We start from the raw sequence: 26,324 nt of genomic DNA, 5'->3' as shown, positions 1-26,324 counted from the left end.
GTAAGTATCCTATGATGTGTTAAATAGACACGTCTAGGGGATTATTATTGTTGTTGTGACAATATATTACAAAGCGTTTCCACTTAGCTGCATAGCATGCTCTAGTGGTTGGTCGTCTAGCTTCTTTTATGACATTCATGCAGTCCAAAGGAAGATTAAGATATCCAAATTCTAGGATTTCAGGAGCCAGATGGCAAGGTTGAGCTGAGCTGGGTCCGGGTTACTGATCTCTCCACGGTTCTATGTTAAAAGGTGTGGAGACAGGTATCGTTTTTGGTGCGGAACTACAGACAGTTGTAGTAGTGTGATGTACCACGGCTGTCTGGCCCACGTTGGAGCAACTAGGATGAGGGTCAGAGAATGCTGCTGTAGTTTGCGTACTACTAGTGGCATGAGTGGTAGAGGTGGAAAAGCGTACGCAATTTTTTTTGACCAGTGTATCCATATCTCAATGCCTTTGGACAGTGGGTGTGGATATCTGGCGGCGAAGCTTGGGCATTTGGCGTTTTCGTGGGTGGCAAAGAGTCTATTTGAGGTTGTCCCAACATCTGAAAGAATGGTTGAAGAACTTGTGGATGAAGTTCCCACTCGTGGATCTGTTGTGTCTGACGACTTAACAGATCTGCTATGGTATTTTGTAGTCCTGGGACAAGCTGGGCTAAGAGGAATATGTTTTGAGATATAGCCCACCGCAATATGTTTTGTGCTAGCTGAGAGTTGCAGGGAGTGTGTTCCGCCCTGTTTCTGTATGTAAGGAGTCATTGGGTAGGAGTGGAGGCAGAGCGGGAGTTGTTGGTTTTGCCTCTGCCTTTGTTGTTTTTACCCCTGTAACCCCCTCTTTGGTAGCCCCCAGTGAATGTAGATTGGCTAGGGGTCTTGTAGGAAGTGGAGGGGCTTTCGGAGGAGTAATCTCTTGCGTTGCTTCTATATGACGAGCGACGGAAAGAACGTCTGGGAGCTTGCAGCTGCAAGGCTTCCATAGATTAAGCGGTGTCTTTTTTCATTTTCTCTAAAGATACATCGACATTAGGGCCAAATAAGTGTTTCTCATCAAATGGGCGATTGAGGATGGAATTTTGTACCTCAGGTTTAAAACCTGAAATACGTAGCCAGGCATGCCAACGCAAACGGACACTCGTATTCATTGCCCTTGAGGAAGTATCTGCAGCGTCTAGGGCACAACGGATGGAAGTATTAGTGATATTTTTACCTTCTTGTATAACTTCATTGGCCTTAGTTTTGTAGTTGTCTTGCAGATGCTGCATTATGGACTCCAGTTCATCATAATGTTCCCTGTCATATCTTGCCATGGTATATTGGCAATGCGCCATATGTTAGCTGCCCGTGACGCTGTTAGTTTGCCGGAGGCGTCAAGGAGTTTCGATTACTGGTCTGGTGGTGAGGCCACACCTGATGTTTGTGAATTGGCACGTTTACGTGCATTAGAAACTACTAAGGAATCTAGGGGTGCTGGGTCTCTAATGTAAGATGGAGCGGTACCCTTTTGTACCGCTTTTGGCCACCATAAGTGTGGCAGGGTATGCTCAGACGTGAGTCCCTTGCTCACTTTGCCACTGGATTCAAGCAAGCCAGGCTGAAGACGGTTCGAATGCCAGAAACCAGTCCTCGGAAGCTTGTTTCCGGTCCAGGGAAGACATGGCTTGGCAGTTCGGGCTGGACTGTTCCCATGAGGCACAGGGTTAGACTGATTTGCATATAGCCATGTCTGAACTGGGGTGGCAGAGTGGGCTAAAGAACGGTGATGGATTAAATCCAGATCTTTTGACTGGGTGTGAGTGTTTGATTGATTCAGATGCTCCGTCCATCACCACCCCCTTTTGTACCGGATCAGTAGGGGCAGCTTTGTATTTTTTCTCAATGCGGGGTTTGAGGACTCGAGCCCTGACAGGATCTTTAAAGACCTCTGTAGCATGATTAATGACCCCCCCCCCCCTTAAGCATTGGCAGAATGGCAGTGGACCTTTGTGCATTGTCAAACGTGTCCAATAAGAAATCTTCCTCCACAGTGTGTGTGTGCAAATCGACCCCATGGTATTGGGCTAGTAGGTTAAAACCTACAGTGTCCTCTGGGGGGGAAAGCCTGGAGGTATATACATCGTCTTGAGGGACATAAGGCAAATCAGGGGTGTTATAATCATCCCATGGATTAGGTGACTGAGGGGGGACTATTGTTCCCTACTGATTCATAAGCACCCCCACCTGTGTCATCGGAGTCTGTCTACATCATCATCTAAGTTAGGGGATGGTGTAGAATGATGTGTTGGTGGAAGAGTATGAGGAAGTGGAGAAGGGACCCTTAATGGAGAGGTTGCAAGGTTTCTCTTTTTTGGAGGAGGAGGTTCAGGCGCCTCTAGTAGTCTCTTCTTGGAGCTAAGAGACAGTTGTCCAGTCTTAGGATCCTTTACAGGAGTATTTTGAGTAGGATCTGGTAAAAAAGGATCTTCTGTGGATCGCAAGTCCTTCTGTTTCTGAGGTTTTTTTCGACACCGATTCAGTAGCTGGTCTAGTGTCTTTTGGCTTAGAACTGACCTTTTGCAATGTCTTTAACCGTAACGTGTTTTTTCGGTTCCGTGGATTTTTTTGGTTCCCGAAGCATGGGAGTCAGGACCTTTAGGTAGTCTTTTACTCGGCTCCGAGTGCGGTTTTGGCGTCGATGAGCCGGTGCCAGTCTTCGGCGCAGATTGCTTGGGTGTCGAAGCAGCGGTCGGTGTGGATGAGGAAGATGGCTTCTTTTTCGGTGTCAGTGTAGGCTCGACACCGGGAATAGGCTGACACGAGCCCGAGCCGCCTGAAGGCTTAGTAGGCTTCTTTGCCGAGCCCGAGGGCAGGGCGTGGGAAGCAGTCTCTCGGTGTGCACCCGGGCCCGAAGGTGAGCGTGTGACCGAAGCCTTTTTGGAATGTCGAGGAAGGGTCGGTGTCGACGTTCTTACTTACGACCCGTTGAGCTGGAGTGATGTCCTTGATGTCTGAGTCTTTGGCATCGGAGGAGCTGGTGCTTATTTCGGCCCGCTGCTGTTCTAGCATGTCGACGCCCTCTTGGAAGATGTCGTCCGGGATCGATGTGGACGAACGAGCCATTGTTCTTCGAGCTCGTCGGTCCCGAATTGTTTTCTTGGCGCGGAAGGAGGCACAAGCGGAACAGTCTTTGGCCTCGTGCTCCGGTGAGAGGCAAAAGTTGCACACCTCATGTAGATCGGTGTGGGGAAACTTCGATCTACATCGAGGACACCTCTTAAATGGCGTCCTTTCCATGAGCCAGAGAGTAAGGCCTAGGTAGGCCCGGACGCCTTCGTCGAAGACTGGAATCGAAGACTTCGAAGTGGTGAAGAGTCACGTCGATGGGGACCACAATCAAAACAATACCGTCGAACTGGGTGAGGATTGCGCGCCGAAGGAAAATCGGTTCCAAACTGGAGCGCTGGAAACACATCCAAGCTCGATAGCGGGAAAAAACAATCTGAGGATGGAGCCGATGCCCATGCGCAATATGGTCTAAAGGAGGAATCACCTATTTCGTGACTTCCAAAGAAATTTTCAGGACAAAAACACACTGCAAACATCCGGGCCCAACACTAGGTGACGATCTATGCACAGTGTGTAATCTGCAGCTCATATGCCTCGAACATTATTTTGCCGAAGGTATCCAGTCTCCTAAATGTCCTATACAGTAGTGTGATAGGGAATGCACCAGGATTGATCCGGAGGTTGAGGCTTGGACCACAAGGCTCTCAGGGGTGGAGTGCTGAGCAAGGAAGGCTGAGTCTCGGAAGCAGGTCGATGGTCCTATGCATAGGAGTGACTGTGCTGGATTTGGCCCAGGCACAGAGTGGGACATTTGTGAGGGCACAATAAAAGAGAGTAAGGGTTTTAACGAGGATACCTCGGTCTGAAGCACCTGTCAAGACATTAGTCTTGACATCGACTATGGGCAGCTGCTGGGCCAGGACCTCAGGCTACCATCGCAAAAGAAGCCCATTCCTCCTTAGTACAGTCGCTGGAGAGAGAAGGCCAGCATCTGGTGAGGTCTATAGCTCTGGTACCACGTGTCATCGGCCATGGACTATGCAAGGGGGATGGAGTAGCACAAGGATACTCAAATGCCTTCCATTTGTGTTACTCTAAGGGTCTTACCAGAAAATATGGCTCCACCTCCAATTCAGGCCGTGTGGGGCTGGATGCTGTTGGTCTGACGCCTCATCGGAGTAAGGATTCACAATGGGATCAGTGGCGTCGGTGGCGCCAAAAACGGCCCCACTGGAACAGCCCCCAGGGAGGCCATAAAGTCACGGCCAGTGCAAGTCCCAATCCACCAACAGATCCTCGAGGCTCAACTGGTGCATAAGGTAATTTGCCTGCAGAGCCCCAGTCAAACACCCTTTGGAACCCCTGGGGCCCAAAGATGCTTCTGAGGGGTTCAGTTGGCCAAAGGCAAGGCTCATGTATTTCCCGTAGTTCGGAGGTGGTTGCTCATGCAAGTTCAGGAAATCACAGAGTGGACCCAGTGTCTGACGTCGGCTCCACAGGAACAACCTGGGAGTGGAACCTGGATCTATGGTGTCGTTCTGTAGTGCCGTATGAATAATCGGGGCGACGTGCAAAAGTCGAATAACGCTTTAACTTCAACAACTTACAGTGAGACTTACCTGAAGAAGTTCGGCATCACAGCAAAGAACAAAGCAAGCGACCCCAGGAGCAGTCTGGATACCTCCCAAGTTAGTGGTACCTGAAGCAGCAAGGAGTCGCATGATGAGCAGTAAAAAAGCATCATAGCTCACTCGTGGATGGCCTTTGAGCTCATGCCTTTGCAGAGTTGTCGTCCCACTCCAGCCACCATAGACACACCAAGAGAGGGGGGCCATTACATACATTAGTCTGTGAGTCACTATAAAGCTTGAACCCAGTTTTCTTCGGGGGGACATCTCAGAAAAATAGATAAGGAAAAATGTACAGTAGTCTAGTTTGACAAACTATCAAAAAAGCCAATTAAAAAAATTACGAAGAGGAGCTAGTCAGGATCCGTGCTACTGATGTGAAAAAGAAGGAATGGAGGTTGGCACGCTGGGGTGGCGCCCATATATGCACAATACACATCACTTACGGCTCGGACAACGCAGATGACACCACCTACCAGCGAGAAAGAGGATTGCTCAAAAGTTTACGGATCCAGTCTGACACTTGGGAAAAATTCTAAGGTAAGAAATCTGCGGCTGAAGTCTCTATCAAATAAACGGCATTTTACAAAGCATATTGGGCCAAAAACTTGTGTACAAATGGACATAAAGACCACGTGATAAGGTGATTAGAGGTTTAAGATATTTTGCAAAACAAAATATGGATGAGGTATTGGTCAAGGCATTGAGAAGTCAACATAACACAATGTACTATCTGGAATTATTTGAAATTCAAGGAAATATTTCTGTACCATGCAATTTGTACCTATTTCAACTGAACCTTAATAAATTGCCAATATCAACATACCCAGGAGGCAATGGCTCTGCAGTGGTGCTGCCAGGCTGTTGTCTCACAGGTTCCCCAGAAGGGCTAGATGAGGACTGCCTTGGTTTTGATAATTCTGAGTCAGCAGAAACAGGGGCAGTGGAGGTTGGAATTTCAGACTCGGAGACTGTATTACTATTAGCGGCGGGTGTGCTATTTTGAGGAGAAAGTGCAACGTCTCCAGCTGATGGATTAACTGCTGTAAAGGTGGAGGACTGATTAACTGATGTAACAATGTTCGTGCCTTCATTCGATATGGATCTTTCTATGGGAGACGATAAAGCAGCAGTAGATGCATCACTCCCTTCTGCTGCAGATGATATTTCCTCCCCGTTAACTGAAAAGACAAACAAGTATCTTTAAGTACTATCACATAAAAAGCCTATGTCATGTTGTCAGATAAATATGCGGCTAACGTTCTCTACGGCCCAGGATTCTGCTTTCTAGACTTTCTGGCACTAAGGACTTGGTCAATTTACCAGCCTTAGATAGAAAGCCAGCTGGACTGCAACCAGCCCCACAATCCAATGAGCAATATTTCAGTGTGATCTGTTTCAGGAAACAATCTATCCTATGAGATATCACAGGGATAGCTAGTGAAATCCAAACCATATTTTAATAAGATAAGGCACACTCAAGGACACTAGGAAATAATGGATATATTTTTAAAATCAAAATATTCTATCCTAGTGCAAGCAACATAAAACAAGTTACTTACCTGTAAGTCGTGGTTCTCCATTATTGATATCTTTTATAGATTCACATGCTTGAATCTTCCCCGTCGTTATGGTGGGGAGTCCTACAGTAATAGAAAAATAGCAGTACAAAGCTAAAAAGACAGTCTACCTTGAGAATCAACAGTATTTAGTAACAAGTTAACATCATTAAGGAACATCCAAACTCCAATCAATCACATCGCAGTCCCCGGAGTATCAATCCCCGGTAGAGCCACCATACCTCAGTTTTCGAGCACAAGTGTAGTCAAATAAAGGAGGCCTGGAAGAGTGCACCTGTAAGGGGAGGATGAGGGCTGCATGTGAACCTATAAAAGATATCAATACTGGAGATCCACAGTGTACAGGTAAGTAACTTGTTTTTTCTCCAGTATTGCATCTTTTATAGATTCACATGCTTGAATCAGACTAGTAAGGAGCACATAATCAAAATCGGGGTTGGAGAAGACCGGTGAACCATCCCACCATGCCACAAAATGCCATCACCTGAAGTGAATCAAGTAACTTAACTTCCACAGTTTCAAAAGTTATAAAAATCTCTGCCATAAGATTTGGCAGAGATAATAATCAAAATAGTAATAAACATAATACTGATAAGAATTCTTAATGAACCTCAGTAACTGAGGCAAACCTTAAGCGAACAAACGACGAAGAGCCGCACATCCCCAGCATCGTGCTTTCGTAAACTGTCCAGGCAGTAGTGCCTCGTAAAGGTATGGACACTTGTCCATGTCGCAGCCCTGCAAATGTCTGGCAGGGACACTCCGGCAAACAGGGCCGAGGTTGTTGCCATCTTCCTCATGGAATGAGCATTCACTTTGGAAATAAGAGGGCTACCCGCCCTTTCATGGCAGAACGTTATAGTAGAAGTAACCCAGCGAGCAATCGAAGCTCTAGTCAAAGCCTGACCCTTTCTAGGGGCAGAGAAGGCGATGAGCAATTGAGTAGATTTGCAGAAAGATTGAGTCCTTTGAAGGTAAAACTTTAAACATCGTTTGATGTCCAAGGAATGCAGAGCTCTCTCTGCTGGTATCGATGTAGCAGGAAAGAATGAAGGCAGGACCACAGGTTCATTGAGATGGAATGTGGTAGGTACTTTGGGTATGAACGAGGGGTTAGTGTGTAGCACCACTCTATCCTGCTGGAATTGAAGATAAGGGTCTGTAGCTGTGAAGGCTTGAATTTCACTAATACGTCTAGCCGATGTGATAGCTAAGAGAAAAGCCACCTTCCAAGATAAAAATGTTATGCTGCATTTGTGAATCGGCTCGAATGGCACTTTCATGAGCTGAGACAACACAATGTTCAATTGCCACAGCACCAGAATAGGCCGAACCAGCAGGTAGGCTCCGAAAAAGGCCTTCAATGAATTCCATCACCAACCTGCAGGATCATTGGGACAATTGGTTCGAATGTCTCCTATACCTTGAAATTAGAGTCAAATGGACTTTTACCGAGGAATGAGAGAGACCAGCTTTTGCTAGCGACAAGAGATATGGCAAAACCTCCTCCAGAGATGAAGAGAGTGGATGGCATGAGTGATTTATGCACCAGAAGCAGAATCCTCTCCATTTGGCGGAGTAACATTTGACTGTGGAGGGAGCAAGGGTCTTGTTAAGAATGGAACGGCATGGGGGGCGTGGCCAACTGCCGAACATGGCGGCAGCTTAACCCGGGAGCTCCGCAAGGCAATCCGGCCCGCACAATAATCCGTATGCACATCCGTACACTGACCTGCCTGAAGGGGTGAAATCGGCCCCGGGAACCGAGCGGCACATAACGAGCCGCTTCCAGCGAAAATCCGACGCCGGGAAGTGCTCCATCCGTCGATAGTGAGACGAGGCCTACAGCGACTCGGCAGCACCGGCCCTGAGTTCGGGGGCGTGCCGACCGGAAGCGCACCTTCTCCGGCCGGGAGGAGTCGGCACTTGCCGGCGACCGCTCCTCCTTGCTTGGCACCGAGCTCCACCATGGCGCTCCCTTCACGTTGCACTTGGGAGCACCTCTAAGCCAAGACTCCAGTGATAGCAGGGACGGTGGAGGCCCCGCACAGCGCCCCGACCACTTCGGCGCACATAGGCAGACAAAGCCTGGGTCGGCGCGGTCCCCCCGCAGCACTGAACATTACTCCGAACTGCCGTTGGACAGGAAGGCGGCCTTCACCATAGTGGCGCCAGTCCCCGGCGACACACGGCGACCATACGACCCACGTGGAGGAGGGAACCTGTACGGAATCCGGGACCTGTGCACGCCGCCATCATCGCAACGGCAACCTCTCCACTGAATCCAACGGCAGCCACAATCCGGCTGCACTACTGGCGGGGACAGACCTGAACCCTGGGGTCCCTGCGCCTTTTGCCGGCTGCCTCGACGACACACATCGGGAGGAAGGCCTGCACGGACACTTGCAACTCAAGCACGCCATCATGACGGGCAAGAACACGAGGAGCATGGCTGCGACGCAATCCAAGCTTGACAAGTTTGCTTATGCCCATAACGGCCACTCACAAGGACCTGGTCGGCACTCAGCCGGAGCTTCCTCCGATACCAACGGGACTGGAAAGGTCACACTGGAGGCCATAATGAGAACTCTCACGGACGTCCAGGCGACGGTTGGCACAATCTCCACGGAGGTGAACCTGATGCGAGCAGATTTCAAGAAAATGTCGGAGAGGGTGTCGCAAGTAGAGGTGGTCACGAAATCCCTTATTGAGGACACTTCTGACCTTCAGGTGGCGATGGAGCGACTAGAAAAGACAACCAAACAACTACAAGAAAAGCTGGACGACCAGGAAGGACGCTCGAGAAGGAATAACGTCCGTATTCTAGGCCTTCCGGAATCGGAGGGAAAAGGTGCCATGGACCTGTACATAGAGGACCTTATCAAGACAAAACTGCAACCTAAAGGACTATCAGCATTCTTCTCCGTTGAAAGGGCCCATCGAGTCCCCGGGGGAACGCCCCAACCAGGGGCCACACCGAGACCGGTGCTGGCCAGACTCTTTAACTATAGAGACAGGGACGCCATCTTGCAGGCGGCCAGGGTGGCGCCACCGGTGAAGATCCTGAACTCCACGCTGGCGTTCTTCCCAGATTACACGGCCGAGGTGGCCAGGCGTCGAAAATCCTTCAATGCGGTCAAAAAGACTTTGCGAGATAGGGAACTACCCTACTCGATGCTCTTCCCCGCCAAACTGCGGATTGTGGCCGAGGGAAGGACATGGTTCTTCGACAATCCTGAAGTAGCACGAGAGTGGTTGGATGGCTGGAGACCGGCGGGCAAGCCTCAACGCCCGCGTAAAGACCGCCAGGATCACCGTAAGGAGAAAACGCCAGAGCGCCACGAGCCCAGCCCAGCCACTGAACAGGGCGCAGCCGGGGGCTTGGACTCCGATCTTGAGAGGGACCCCTTTGACTCAGGTCAACCTAGCAGAGGATGAATGACTGCGCTGGAAGCATCAAGCACTGAACATTACACTTGGGACCTTGGGCCGATGGAACTGAGTAGGGCGGGTTATGGCCGGTGCCTGTAGGGGACTCACCAACCCCACAAGCAAGTAAGACTAGATAGGGGGGGGAGAAAAGCACTCTGCCAAGTTGGGGATGCGGGCGGGAACTCGTCCGTGGTGCAGGGGAGCAGGGAGGGGGTGGAGGGATGGGAGTTACGAAGTTCAAGTTAAAGTTCAGTTTCACTGTCATCGTCATCATTATTGCATTCTCACAGGGCGTGAATACACTGCACTCTATGGGCGGCGTGCACCGCCTCCACATTCTGACACCCTTCTCCTCCTGATAACGAGGAACACGGTTCATAACTACACATGGCACAGCATGGTCAAGCTTCACCCGCGATGGATACCCCTGTCACGACGATAGTTCCCCCACTGAAGCTCCTTACCTGGAATGTCAGAGGGTTGGGAGATAAAATAAAAAGGGGTTTGGTGCTGCAAACTGTTAAGCGTGCTCGGTCAGACCTGATACTGCTGCAAGAAACACATTTGGCGGGAACCACCAGTAAGGCACTGAACAGGCGTGGGTACACCATGGCGGTACACTCCGAATTCACCTCGGGTTCCAGGGGCACAGGGATACTCCTCAGAAACAACTCCCCCTTCCTGGTCACTAGCCACAAGACGGATGACCAAGGCCGGTTTGCAGCACTCTCAGGCCAGTGGGAGGGAAGGGCCTTGAATGTGGTGTCTGTTTACATCCCCCCCGCACTGCACGCTATCACCCTACCGGCGCTTAGCCGATTCCTTATTGATCTCCCCGAGGGAGATGTGATCATGGGGGGCGATTTCAATGCCATCACAGACCCTCTACGGGACACTTTTCCCCAGCGGGCCCGCCAGAGAGGGGCCGCAGCACTTCCGGGCTTTTTATCTGCTATGGGCCTCACGGATGTTTGGCGTCACCTGAACCCTGCTGCGCAGCAATACACACACTACTCCGCACCCCATAACACCCTCTCCCGCATCGACTACTTTTTCATTCTGGGGATTGGACTGAGCTCTGTAGAAAGTATTGCCATTCTACCGCGAGGAATTTCTGATCACTCCCCGGTCTCCCTTCACATTTCCACCAAGGATTGTAAGCGGGGTAGGCTGTACCCGATCTATCCCAATTATTTGCAGGTCCCTGGCATCAAGAAGAAGCTCAAGTTAACCACCACACACTATTTCACTGAGAACACTGGGTCGGTCGCCTCACCTTCAATTCTGTGGGAGGCGTATAAGACGGTCCTCAGAGGGGCATCCATATCAGCCATTACTGGGCATAAGAGGGAATCGAGGGCCACACTGACCAATTTGGAAGTAGCCTTGCACACGGCGAACACTGCACATATGACAGACCCCACCCCTGAGACGCTCCATGAACTGCAGCTCCGCCAGCAACAACATCAGGCACACCTTACCGTGATCACTAAAGGGCACCTTGCGAGTACAGCACACAGAATCTATGATGTGGGCGATAAGGCCGGGAAGATGCTAGCGTGGCTAGACAAGCGGGGTGGCAGCAACAAAGGGATTCATGGACTCTATGATGCGAACGGCACACTGCGAACTCACCCAGAGCACATAATTCAGACTCTAGCCTGCCACTTCCAGAACATCTACACGCCGACACGGCCAGTCACTGAGCGGGAGGCCATGGACTCCCTTAGCAACATCCAGGTCCCTGTGCTCTCACCGGAAGCGCAGCAGGAACTTGAGGCAGACCTCACTGTGGGAGAGGTCAAATTGGCAATACAGGCGCTACAATCCGGCAAAGCCCTAGGCCCGAACGGGATTCCTGTGGAGTGGTATAAGGCGATGGACTCTATCCTGGCCAAGCCCCTCCTAGACATGTTCAACGACAGCCTACAAAAGGCGCAGCTCCCACTCGATCAACGCACGGCCACCATTGTGGCTATCCCAAAACCGTCTAAGCCACCAACCGATTGTACCTCATACCGACCCATCTCACTGCTCAACACAGAAGCGAAGGTCCTAGCGAAACTACTGGCCAGCCGCCTCACCAAACATCTCACTACCCTAATACACCCTGACCAATCGGGCTTTATGCCACATAGAAGCACAGCACTTAATCTACGCAGGGTGCACGGGGTGTTGGCGAAGGCGCATCTACTTCAAGAACAGGCTGTGATACTTTCTTTAGATGCTAAAATGGCATTTGATTTGGTTGAGTGGGAATACCTCTTTGCTGTACTAACCCGCATGGGCTTCGGGCCCCTGTATATGGCGTGGGTGCGACTGCTCTACACCCAGCCGATGGCACAGGTGGTAGCAAACGGACGTATATCCTCGACCTTTCCACTAGGGAGAGGGACGAGACAAGGGTGCCCGCTATCGCCCCTGTTTGCGATAGTGCTGGAACCGCTGGCAATCCTGCTACGTGCGACACCGTTATTTAGAGGAATCGCATGGAGCGACGGGTGGGAAGACAAGGTCTCCCTTTACGCCGATGACATGTTGGTATACATGACTGGCCCGAATGAAGGAGTACCCGCCCTATTGGCGATCTGCGATGAACATGGTAAAGCGTCCGGGTATACCCTGAACTGGGCCAAGTCCACACTATATGTACTCGCCGGCCCGGCTCCGGTGTTGCCGGCTACCTGCCCTCTCACAGTGACCGCCTCTTCCTTCAAGTACTTGGGTATTTATGTGACGAAAGATGCTAAACAGTTCTATGTCGAAAATTTGCAGCCGCCTCTGCAGAGGTTGCGTGCAGATGTCCAGTATTGGGCTTCGCTGCCACTGACCCTCCTAGGGCGCGCAGCTCTTTACAAAATGATGGCTCTCCCGAGGTTTCTGTATGTACTAGAGAACTCCCCTTATATGGTTGGCCCGCAGTATTTCCGACGAGTAGCAGCATTGGTCTCCAGCCTGTTGTGGAGTAACGGGCCGGCACGTATAGCGCAGGCAAAACTAGTGAAGAGTTGGTACGAGGGAGGTATCGCACTACCCAATCTCCAATTGTATTACTGGGCGTCACAGCTTAAAGTAATTAATCACTGGATTCACGTTTCCAGAGAAGACCCCGCATACAAGGCAGACTGGTCACAACTGGGGACTGAGGGCATGCTCGCGGTACTGTATAACTACCCGAAGGTCAAGACCCTGCTAGGCCCAACACTCCACACAGCGACACTCTGGCACACGGCGCAGGCACGCCTAGGATGGAAGGGGAAGATCACTAGGCTGACGCCCCTTTGGGACACCAAGGCACTGGGCACCCTTAGGGCCTGTAAAGGCTTTAAGAGATGGGACGACATAGGGATATCGGTAGTTGGGGACCTCTGGGACAAGGGCACAGTTGTTCCCTTCCAGCATCTTCAGCAACAATACGGCCTAGGGCCCACTGAAACATACCGCTATGTACAGATTCGACATGCACTTCTGCGCGCAATCCCACCAGACACAACACTCCCAGAGTCCTCGCCCCTTGAGGATAGACTGCTTACCGAATACATGGAGCAAAAAGCGACCTCGCTCACATACAAGAAATTAATTAATAACACGCCAGATCCCACGCACAAACTTAAGAGAAATGGGTAGCCGAGCTAGACGATATGGATGACACGGAGTGGAATGAGGCACTGGCCTCCCCGAGGGAGGTGGGCATATCAGCCAGGTTCCGCCTGATACAGCTCAAGGTGCTACACCGCACCTACTACACTCGCACACTGCTCCACAGAATTCGAAGGGCGCAGCACCCATACTGCCTTAGGGGATGCGGGGAGGAGGGGACTCTCCTACACACGTTTTGGGAATGTCCACAAATAAGGGAACTATGGCGTCAAATTATGCGAACAGTCTCTCAAGCCATGAATGTGTCTGTACTTCCGGAACCTCGCAGGTGCCTACTGAACATTTGGGAACCAACGGACTTAAACAGGTATGAACAGTTGTGGGTCACCCTAGCAATGACGGTGGCCAAACGAGACATTGCACAGAGATGGGGAGCTCCGGAGTTGCCAACGGTGGCAGGGTGGATAAGAAATATGGACCTTCTCATGGTTAAGGAAAGAGCAGTGTATGTATTAAGAGCCTGTCCCCGCAAATGGAACCGGGTGTGGCTGAAATGGAACGCATACAGAGGTGACCCTTGTGAAGCTTTGCCAGAGGGTGAGGACTCAGACTCGGAGGAGGAGGATGATTAGTGGCTAAAGAGGACTACTGAGCACAAGGGAGGGGCCGGGAGGCGTAATGCACGCACTACCACTCTTAACGGAATGCTGACTTTGTAAGCATGTGAGAAGGTATAGATGAACATACGCAAACTCTGATATCATGATGACGGTTGTTTGGTTTTTTGAATGGTTTTCTTTATTCTTATGAATCCCCGCTCATGTTCTATATGAGAAAACTCAGCCTTCTGCCCTGGAATTCTATGGGCGGGATGGGGTTTCGAGGAAGGGGAGATACTGGGCCTTGTACTACATATGTATGTTTCTTAATTTCACCTATTAGGCCCTGCATGAACAAGGTAACTGTTACCATACTCTATGTTGCGTGCTATCCCCACTTGGGGATGAAGCTACTGTTATGTTACTGCATTGCTATAATGTCGTACTGTTATCTCTTCTGAACTCCTGACAATAAAGAATTTTCAAAAAAAAAAAGAATGGAACGGCATCCTTTAAAGGCATATATCCGTGGTATTTGCATTTCAAAACAGGCGGGAATTTTGTGCTCCATACAGGAGAAGCCTTGCATAAACTGAGGGAGAATTGGGGCACTTAGATACCTCCCCAAGTACATCTACCACTTCTGACTGACGTAACACACTTCAACTTCAACTTAACGAACATGCTGATAGAGAGGTGCATACTGAGCAAGCATCAGGCGGCACACCAATATGGGGAAGGGGGAACGCCCTAGTAGAACATTAGCACGATTATTGCGACCCCCTCATGGAGCTGGACATATAGTTGCAATTCAGCGAGCTAAGGGCTCTATAGCCTCCAACTATGCTGACATTCAGGTAGAACTGGTCGCTTACTATAGATCTTTATACGCCACTAAACTCTACAACGACATTTAGCCTACCTAGAAGAAGTGGAAATGATGTGGCTTACTACTGGACAAGCACAGTTCCATGGGTATCCCTTTACAGGGGAGGAGATAACCCAGGCAATAGACACCTTAGAGGAGACAAAGACCCCAGGCCTTGACAGGTTGTCAGGAATATTCTACAAAACATTTACGGACAGTTTGGCACCGAAATTACTTGAAGCATATGCTGAAGCACTCTAAGTGGGCATACTCCCCTATTCCATGCGTGAGGCTGCTATCTCTCTCCTACTAAAACCTGGCAAGGAGCCAACTAATTGTGCCTCCTATCGCCCCATACCCCTCCTAAACTTTGACAATAAAATCCTGGCCAAAATGCTTTCCACCAAACTCTTTACTCTTGGATCAAATACTATTACCAGTACAGTCTGGCTTTATACCACATCGATTGACCACCCTGAACCTCCGGATCTATTCTATTTATAACTGAAAAAACAGTCCAAACATCCCCGCAGCGATAGCCCTTCTTGATGCAGAAAAGACCTTTGATTCCCTGGAATGGCCGTTCCTCAAGGCAATTCTCCGCAAGCTTGGTATCCTGGCTAACTTTATCACACGGATTGCATTGCTCTATTCATCTCTTACTGCCCCCGTTCCCGGGTGAATGGATCGCTATGTCCCCCGATTCTGATATCTTGTGGCACCCAATAAGGTTGTCCACTGTCCCCTCTACTTTTTATAGTGGCCAAGGATCCCCTAATTCGGCATCTACAAGAACAACACATGTTCTATGGGCTACAGTTCCCCTAATTTGGCATCTACAAGAAAACCACATGTTTTGTGGCCTACAGTTTCACTTGGGACCTTTACTGATGTCTATGTATGCAGAGGACAACTTGCTTTTTATTAGATAACCCCGGGATAACTTGTAACCGCTGATATATGAAATATGCCGTTTTGGTGATATGCCAGGGTTACGAATTAATTGGTGCAAATCGGAGAGGTTTCCAATTACAGACGCGGCAGCCGTAGAGGAGACCAAGCTGCCTCTACGCTGGGCACGGGATATAACTAAGTATTTAGGCATACATCTACACAGGAAAAAAGAACAAGTTATACGCCTTACCTATGGCCCAGCAGTGGACCACCTTACCTCGCAAAGGTGGATTCAACTGCCGATATCTATGGCCAAGTGAATCGCTCTCATCAAAATGAATGCCCTCCCCCATCTTTAGGTTGAGCGTCAGCGAAGGACCTATTGTCAGCGGTTTCCTGTTCCTCCCTGTGTCCAGACTCGGCAGTCCGCTCCGTTGTTTCTCCGCCCCTTCCTTCCTCCGTGCATGTCACGCCTCTCCTTTCTCCCGGCCGGAAATCCGATTTGCGTGTCAGGCCTCGTTAAGTAATGCATCTTTCTGAAGTGCCGGGCGCGTTTGTGTGCTCTGCGAGAGTTGCCTGCGGCTGCCGGAGAATTCCAGAGCTGTGCCCTCCGCAAATAACCAGCAAACCCGATCTATAATATGACATCGTCTGTTTATTAAATGGTAATGCTATTTTTTTTTCCAGTTACAAGTCTATTGCTGACTGTGCTCAATAACTTGGTGGTAGCATGTTTGTATCTACCTTGTTGTTTCTTGGTATCTTTTGTCTTACTCTTGTCATCTAAAAGGGTGGTTCAGTTTGTTTTTCCAGTGTTTGCTAGAGGTCTTAATCTGTTCTCCTCATTTTCTCTGTTTATCAATCGTTTGAGCGATGCTTTGTGAAACGTGTGCAGCATGAGAAGACAAATGATGACTTTTCAGAAGCTAGTCACTCAAGCTAGCTTCACAAAAGGCATTCAAATATCTGTAAATGCGTTGCGATGTAAATAATTGACTGCCAAAGGCTACTTCATCAACAATTGAGCATGAAGCTGTTGGTGCAGATAAAGCAAAGACCAGCGGTTCTACCCTTTTGCATACAAATTTGCGCTCCTCTGCTCATTAAAATGGAAATCAACACAAAACTAGAGGTAAAATGAAAAGTAATTGGCGAACGAGAAGGCAACTTGGAAATGCAATGTAGGACATTTTCTCTCACTCTCCAGAAGCTGCAAGGAGTGCTGTTGTCTTTCCGTGTTGGGGACGTCAACGGGGATTCTAGCAAGTCCGCCTGAAACCTTCAATGCCAGGAATAGGAAATTAATAAAATGGAGGCAGTGGAATACCATATTTGTGAATCTAAATGCAGCGGTTAGTAATTGGGATTGGTAAAGAACCAAAAGAAGAGTGGTTGAAACTCACAATGTTGTAGCACTTGTACTATTTTGGTTAGTGTACTGATTTGGTATTTTTTATAAATGCTTTTGTGGAAGTATGCTGCCCAAAGCTTGCCCTTTCCCCATCCCCCAACCATCTGACACCTTCACAGAAAACGATGTGATAGTGATGCGTATTTTGTTAATACATGTTATCCTTGTACTAACTAGAGCTCATTCGACACTACACTGGTCTTTAGTTTTCCCATAATCCTGTATGCCCATTATCTAAGCATGTTTGTCGTGAAAAATGAGCGAGGAGAGCAGATATCTGCTGATTTGTTTATTTCTGCATGTTTATTTTTTTTAAACTAGAAAAATCGTGTACTACAATACTTGATTAATTCTGGGGTAATCTTGAGCTTCGCCTTCCAAATTGTCAGCTCATCCACTCCTGCTTTTTTAGGTCGTGCTGGTGTTGGGAGCACGAAGCGCTGCGTCCAGCGAAAGACCTTAAGTTATCCACTTGCTGAGAATGTTGGACAGGGGATTGGCATGTGCAGGGCCATCAGCGATTTCATCGCGTGTGCGCGCACGTACAGCCCTGCGCCGTGCACATCTCCGGTCCCACATTCCAACAAGTCAGCCTCTCATAACTGCGCGCCCACACACAGCCACACACACACACAGCCACACACACACACAGCCACACACACAGCCCCCACTAACCACCACCCATCTCTCTCACGCAGGCACACACACAAACACAGGCGCTCGCACACGCACATACACTCCCCCTCCCCCCAACCCCCTAGCCAGTGCACGCAACTTGTGTTCAAAAAGCATGCAAGCTCTAACTTACCGGCTCGGTCCTTGCCCGTCTCCTGGCACGCCGCTGGGCTCTCCTCACCACTCGGGAGCCCAGTGTTGCCTCTGGTGTCATGCAGTCTTCGCCCGATCCCTCTGATGGGGCCAGGGACTTCAGCATTCAGGCTGCAGGGTTCCGGACGTTCTCCCGGCGGTTCCTTCTTCTTTCTTTTGCAGGCCCCGCCCACGTCCCAACGAAGGCTGCCTGACTTCTGCGATGTCGCACGGCCAATGCTTCTTACCAGAGTTTCCCCTTTGTCCTGTTTCAGTTTGCCGGCGCTGATAGAAGCAGCTGCCTGTGTCCAAAGAGGAACTGCCCATTTGCATTTTTCCGCTCTTGAACCGAGGAGGGTAGTGTGAGAATCGATGTGGATTCCATCCCCCGCCCTCCTTCCCTTCAAGTCATAGCTGAGGAGTGTATTTTTTATCTAATTTTACTTGATTGACCGACAGGCCTAAGCATGCCACCCTTTGTGATCTGTGGAAATATTTTTAGCCGCTAAAATTTCTTACATGTGATACAATTAAGGGGGGGGGGGGGGGCATAGGGGTGGTGGGCGAGTTCTGGCCCGTATCACTGTCGTCTGATATTAAGGGCCTGATTTACATTTGTGGAACATGCTTCAACTTTTCACGCCTTGGAGACATAAGTGCAAGGACCTGCCTGCATTACTCGCACAGCTGAGCGCCTCGCACTGCTGCGCGCCTCGCACTGCTGCGCGCCTCGCACGGCTGCGCGCCTCGCACTGCTGCATTACTCCTACTGCTGCACGCCACACACACTGCTGCACGCCACACACACTGCTGCACGCCACACACACTGCTGCACGCCACACACACTGCTGCATGCCGCACACTGCTTCATTACTCTTACTGCTGCATGCCGCACACTGCTGCATTACTCTTACTGCTGCATGCCACACACTGCTGCACGCCACACACACTGCTGCACGCCACACACACTGCTGCACCCCACACACACTGCTGCACCCCACACACACTGCTGCACCCCACACACACTGCTGCACGCCTCACACACTGCTGCACGCCTCACACACTGCTGCACGCCTCACACACTGCTGCACGCCTCACACACTGCTGCACGCCTCACACACTGCTGCACGCCTCACACACTGCTGCACGCCTCACACGCTGCTGCACGCCTCACACGCTGCTGCACGCCTCACACGCTGCTGCACGCCTCACACGCTGCTGCACGCCTCACACGCTGCTGCACGCCTCACACGCTGCTGCACGCCGCACACGCTGCTGCACGCCGCACACGCTGCTGCACGCCGCACACGCTGCTGCACGCCGCACACGCTGCTGCACGCCGCACACACTGCTGCACGCCGCACACACTGCTGCACGCCGCACACTGCTGCACGCCGCACATACTGCTGCACGCTGCACACTGTTGCATTACTCATACTGCTGCATGCCTCATACTGCTGCATTACTTATACTGCTGCATTACTCATACTGCTGCATGCCGCACACTGCTGTATGCCGCACACTGCTGCATGACTCACACTGCTGCACGCCTCATACTGCTGCATGACTCATACTGCTGCATGACTCATACTGCTGCATGACTCATACTGCTGCATGACTCATACTGCTGCATGACTCATACTGCTGCATGACTCATACTGCTGCATGACTCATACTGCTGCATGCCGCACACTGCTGCATTACTCTTACTGCTGCATGACTCACGCTGCTGCATGCCGGACACTGCTGCATTACTCATACTGCTGCATGCCGCACACTGCTGCATGACTCATACTGCTGCATGACTCACACTGCTGCACGCCACACACACTGCTGCACGCCACACACTGCTGCACGCCACACACACTGCTGCACGCCACACACACTGCTGCACGCCACACACACTGCTGCACGCCTCACACACTGCTGCACGCCTCACACACTGCTGCACGCCTCACACACTGCTGCATTGCTTATACTGCTGCATGCCGCACACTGCTGCACGCCGCACACTGCTGCACGCCACACATTGCTGCACGCCTCACACACTGCTGCATTGCTTATACTGCTGCACGCCACACACTGCTGCACGCCACACACTGCTGCACGCCACACACTGCTGCACGCCACACACTGCTGCACGCCACACACTGCTGCACGCCACACACTGCTGCACGCCACACACTGCTGCACGCCACACACTGCTGCACGCCACACACACTGCTGCACGCCACTCATACTGCTGCATGACTCATACTGCATGACTCATACTGCTGCACGCCACACTCTGCTGCACGCCTCACACACTGCTGCACGCCTCGCACACTGCTGCACGCCTCACACACTGCTGCACGCCTCACACACTGCTGCACGCCTCACACACTGCTGCACGCCTCACACACTGCTGCACGCCTCACACACTGCTGCACGCCTCACACACTGCTGCATTGCTTATACTGCTGCACGCCACACATTGCTGCACGCCTCACACACTGCTGCATTGCTTATACTGCTGCATGCCGCACACTGCTGCACGCCACACACTGCTGCACGCCACACACTGCTGCACGCCACACACTGCTGCACGCCACACACTGCTGCACGCCACACACTGCTGCACGCCACACACTGCTGCACGCCACACACACTGCTGCACGCCACTCATACTGCTGCATGACTCATACTGCATGACTCATACTGCTGCACGCCACACTCTGCTGCACGCCTCACACACTGCTGCACGCCTCGCACACTGCTGCACGCCTCACACACTGCTGCACGCCTCACACACTGCTGCACGCCTCACACACTGCTGCACGCCTCACACACTGCTGCACGCCTCACACACTGCTGCACGCCTCACACACTGCTGCATTGCTTATACTGCTGCACGCCACACATTGCTGCACGCCTCACACACTGCTGCATTGCTTATACTGCTGCATGCCGCACACTGCTGCACGCCACACACTGCTGCACGCCACACACTGCTGCACGCCACACACTGCTGCACGCCACACACTGCTGCACGCCACACACTGCTGCACGCCACACACTGCTGCACGCCACACACTGCTGCACGCCACACACTGCTGCACGCCACACACTGCTGCACGCCTCACACACTGCTGCATTGCTTATACTGCTGCATGCCGCACACTGCTGCACGCCACACACTGCTGCACGCCACACACTGCTGCACGCCACACACTGCTGCACGCCACACACTGCTGCACGCCACACACTGCTGCACGCCACACACTGCTGCACGCCACACACTGCTGCACGCCACACACTGCTGCACGCCACACACTGCTGCACGCCTCACACACTGCTGCATTGCTTATACTGCTGCATGCCGCACACTGCTGCACGCCACACACTGCTGCACGCCACACACTGCTGCACGCCACACACTGCTGCATGCCACACACTGCTGCACGCCACACACTGCTGCACGCCACACACTGCTGCACGCCACACACTACAACCGCGCATCACTCTGGGACACCACCGCGCATCACTCTGGGACACCACCGTGCATCACTCTGGGACACCACCGCGCATCACTCTGGGACACCACCGCGCATCACTCTGGGACGTGATACCACCACATCACTCGGCACCACAACAGCACTGTCCTTGCTTGCTACCAACAAGCATTGCCATAGCCAATAGGTCTCACATTAGGAAATTGTAAGCTATTGGCTTTGTGAATAACAATGCTATTAATTTATTTATTTTCAAAGCCAACACATATTTAAAAAAATTGTCATTTACAATACCAATAGCTTACACTTTCCTAATGCGAGACCTATTGCATTGCAAATGCTCGTTTATATTTATTTGTCAATATACCTATCCCGCTTACGAAAGCATTTTTTTACACAACTCCAAGGCCTGCTCACCAGGCTGATCTGGGCATAGCATAGACCTAGAGTAGCATAGGACACCCTTACACTCCCGTATAAGCGTGGAGGATGTGCGGTCCGTGATCTGTATCTATATTATTTGGTGGCTCAGGCTCAGTTTGCACAACACTGGTTCCACCTAGATGCTCGCATACAATATACTAAGCTCGTAAGAGAACTAGGCACACCTACGCCACTCGGAGCGATATTTCCCCAAGGTTTGCCGCTTGACCCACACGATGTACAACCCCTGTCTACCACCTGCTATGCTTGGCGTAAGCTTAGTTGCCTACTCGGCTGTGGCTCACTATATAAGCCAGAACCCACTGCAACAGAACCTGCTACAACCGCTCACCTCGGAGACGGTGGTGCAACAGACCCTAAATAAATTGAAGCTACGTATCAGGTTATGTTATGTTAGGGTATTTTATAAAGCGCTCGAATCACCCGGGGGCATCTCGGCGCTTCACCTAGCAAAACCGTAAGGACAGGGGGAGAAACCATGAAGACAGATGTGACTTAGAACAGAAAAGTTTTCAGGAGCTTCCTAAAGGTCAAATACGAAGTACATTTCCGCAATTGTAAGGGGAGCCGATTCCAGTATTTCGGGGCGACATAGGAAAATGCTCTGCCACCGGTACGAACGAGACTAATACGTGGGATCTTCAATAGAGCAAGGGAGCAAGATCCCTAGTTCTAGGGTATCGTTGGTGATGGAGGATAGCCATTGAACTTTAATATGCTTTTTAAAAGCAATGGCAATGCCGCCTCCAGTTTTCCCCACTCTATCTAGGTGAATTATTTTGTATCCCTCAGGGATAGCCAGGTAAATCACAGGAAGATTGGTAGATGTCATCCAAGTTTCAGTAATGAAAGAGATCGGTGGAATGAGTGACATTCATGTCCCATACCTCTACTGAATGTTTAGCTAGTGAGCGAACGTTACATAAAATATGTTTAGGGAAGTTGGGAGTTCGGGGAAGTGTATTAAGTGAGCTAAACCGACCTGTGGGATCCACAAGAGTGTGGAACCCACAAGTGTTGCAAGCTACAGGGCATTCGAGGGCTGGCGGGAACTTAATCGAGCAGCAAATGCTACGCATTGAATCTTTGGTTGCTCTGGCTCTGAAGTCATGTAGTGCTGAACCGGAATATGTTAACCGGGCAGCACCAGGGGTAGGGAGACTATCTTGTGCAGAGTTTCTGTGTGCTGGGCTCATCGTGGCGTGGACGGGCGCAGACGGGCTTGCCTTTGGTGCGCCACCGGCGCGCGTACGTGTAGGCATCCTTGTTTTATGAGCTCAAGGCGCCAACAACTAGAGCGCAGCGTCCCCCTACCTGTCTAATATGTCCGCCGCCCCTGCAGCTAATCGGTGGAACAGGGTGATTCCCTCAGCGCCTACTCGGCTGAGAGGAATGCAGGGTGATGAATTAAAAATAAGCAAGTAAGTGAGAGATGCGGCGCAAATCAAATTTTAGAATGTGGAAACAAATTTTAAAAAACAGGCTCCCGGATTCCACCTCAGGAGGCACAATTCTTAGGTCAGCTTTAAATGTAAATACAATTTAATAACAGGCTCCCGGCATCTGCCTCAGGAAACGCAAATTGTTAGGTCTAAAATGCTCGTGTTGGATGCCTCGTTTTATACGCCCGAGGCGCCAACAACTAGAGCGCAGTGTCCCTCTACCTGACCAATATGTCCGCCGCCCCTGCAGCTAATCGATGTAACAGGGTGATTCCCTCAGCGCCTACTCGGCTGAGAGGAAATGCGGGGTGATGAATTAAAAATAAGCAAGTAAGTGTGAGATGCGGCGCAAATCAAATTTTAGAATGTGGAAACAAAATTTAAAAAACAGGCTCCTGGCTTCCACCTCCAGAGACACAATTCTTAGGTCAGCTTTAAATGTAAATACAATTTAGTAACAGGTCCCCCAATCTGCCTCAGGATACGCAAATTGTTATGACCATTGGGTCATTATTCCCAACAGTCAGGTCATAACCATGACAGACATGTCTGCACTGTCGGACATGTCCTATATGGATCAATTTGTAGCGACCATACTGCTCGGAGCTCTTCGTTCAGCCGTCGCCTTCTTCCCATCTCCACCGGCTGAGTTCACGCCACTCACCCTGCTCATAACTGATAAAGAAGGAGACCATTTAGTAATCTATCAAATGTATGGCGCAAGAAGAAACCAGAGACAGAGGCGTGAGGCCTCACCGGGAGGAAGACCTTGGTCAGCCACTGACGGATAAAGAATGGGCCCGCTGCCATGAATAAATAAAGAGGGTCTCCCCTAATCACAGGCACAAATTGCTATATTTCAATTTCATACATCAAATCTATGTTACTCCACAACAGTTGGCCAAATTCAACCCTACAATGTCACTCAATTGTCCTAAATGCCTGGCCCCAGACGCATACTTTGCGCACATAACAAGGGCATGTCCTCTGATAGCTACATACTGGACAGAAGCCTTTCAGACACATTCAGACATAATATCCTCGCCTCTCCACCCTTTTCCAAAACTTGCCCTGTTGGGTATGATCCAGGACATTAAACGTTGCTACCGCAGGTTTATCGCCACAGCACTACTGTTAGCAAAAAGAGAAATTGTGATACAATGGGAAACCCATCCCCCCCATTTTGTGTGTTTCTTTTCTTTCTTGTGATTTCTTTTTTTTCATTTTCTTTATTGTATTCCCAATAACTGATTTCACACTGATTGAAGTGATCAATTTTACTGAGCAATCCTATGTATATAACCATCAGCCCTCGTGAGAACAAAGCTTAATACTGGGACTGTAATTATGTCTAGGTTATGTTTTCTTTGTTCTTCAATAAAAATTATCTAAAAAAAAAAAGAAGAATTGAAAGGCACTCCTCAGGAATATCTATGTCCTCGAACTCACTGTGGTGAGGAGCCATGCCGACAAGTGAAGAGATTGAATTTGCAGATGAATCACCTGGCCTTGGTCCATAGAAAGTATACGTTCTGAGCGATAAAGACAAATTGGAGAGACTTCTGGTAGGCTAAAATGCTAAGTGAACCAGTACTGCCTTGTCCACTCAGGGGCAATGAGAATGATGCAGCATGGTTCTAATTTTATTTTTTGTAGGACCTTAGGTATCATTGGGAATGGAGGGAACGCGTAGGCAAATGTCCCTTCCCAGGAGAAATGGAAGGCGTTCCCTAGAGAAACTGGTTGAGGGAATCTGCTGGCATAGAACTCGCATTTTTTGTTGAGAAATGTAGCGAACAGATCCAGGGTTGGCGATCCTCAACACCAAAACATTATTTTGAGTTGAACAGTGTCCAATTCCCATTCGTGACACTGCTGGGAATTTCTGCTGAGTGAATCGGCCCATTCGTTGAGCACCCCTGGAACGTGTAGGACTTGTAATGAGATATTGTGGTGAATCAATCAATTCCAAATTTGTTGCGCCAGATTTGTGAGAGCTAGCGATCTTGTCCCTCCTTGTTTCTGTAGGTAACACATTGTGGTTGAGTTGTCGTTGCGGACAATGATTGAAGAACCTTTTATCCTTGGGAAGGAAGGAACATAGCCCTAGAAATACTGCCTTCAGCTCCAACAGGTTGATGTGGCAAAGATTCCTGATCCGACCACTTCCCTTGAACCTGAAGCTCCTGGAGGTGAGCACACCATCCCTCCATGGAGGCATCCATTGTCATGACCATCATAGGCTTTGGAGGAAGGGAGGATAGGCCTTGTAAGAGATTGTTTCTGACATTCCACCAGGCCATCCCCCTGATCATCTGAGGTGTGACTGAAATGACGTCCTCAAAGGAGCCTCGGGCTTGAATCCATTGGGTATTGAGGTGCTCCTGGCGAGGCCTCATCCCCAACCGACAGAGAGGAATCAGCGGAATGCAAGAGGACATCCCCATCCAATTGTAAATCCTCACAGAAACGAACTGTTTTGAAGAAAGGGACTGAGCCATCTTCAGAAGCAGAGAAAATCTTTCTTCTGTGGGAAAGGCCATTGAGAGGTCGGTGTCTAATCTCGCTCCCAGAAACACCAGAGATCTGGAAGGAAGGATCAATGACTTCTCCTAGTTGAGATTGAGACCCAGAGAGCGAAAAAGGTGAAGGCGCATGAAGACTTTTTTGCACCATGAAAAGTTGGAGCCTTGATTAACTAATCGTCCAGGTGACCGGAACGCCAGAGAAAAGCTGCTACTGGTGCTAATCATTTGGTGAACACCCTGGGCGCAGACTTTAGCCCGAAGGGCAGCACCTTTAACTGGTGTTGGCACCCTGCCACTTGGAACCGGAGATAACGACGATGCTTTGGATGAATAGTAATGTGAAAGTATGCATCCAGAAGATCCAGAGAGGTCATGTAATCCCCTGAATCCAAAAGAAGGAGAATCTCCTGGAGCGACAGCATCCGTAACGGTTGGCTTTTGATGAACTTGTTCAACAACCCGAGGTCCATGACCTGCCTCCATTTTCCAGTACTTGTCCTTATGAGAAAAAAGTGGGAGTAGAACCCCAAGTTGCGCTGACTGCGCTGGACTATC

The 26,324-nt window shown here is 50.2% G+C and overlaps 1 protein-coding gene across 2 annotated transcripts in view; it reads right to left on the bottom strand.

The window, feature by feature from the left end:
- The window catches only part of WWP1 (WW domain containing E3 ubiquitin protein ligase 1), an 866,202-nt gene that overhangs the window by 750,897 nt on the left and 88,981 nt on the right, over positions 1-26,324 (bottom strand). For both annotated transcript variants that reach the window (XM_086965959.1, XM_086965960.1), the window contains exon 7: positions 5,500-5,854. In XM_086965959.1, coding sequence (XP_086822085.1) covers positions 5,500-5,854 — 355 coding nt within the window. The remainder of the gene's footprint in view (positions 1-5,499; positions 5,855-26,324) is intronic.

The sequence above is a fragment of the Lissotriton vulgaris genome, chromosome 4_1, assembly GCF_964263255.1.
Source record: "Lissotriton vulgaris chromosome 4_1, aLisVul1.2, whole genome shotgun sequence".
Lineage (NCBI taxonomy): Eukaryota > Metazoa > Chordata > Amphibia > Caudata > Salamandridae > Lissotriton > Lissotriton vulgaris.
The sequence above is the reverse complement of the archived record's forward strand: the minus strand, read 5'-3'. Positions and strand labels throughout refer to the sequence as shown.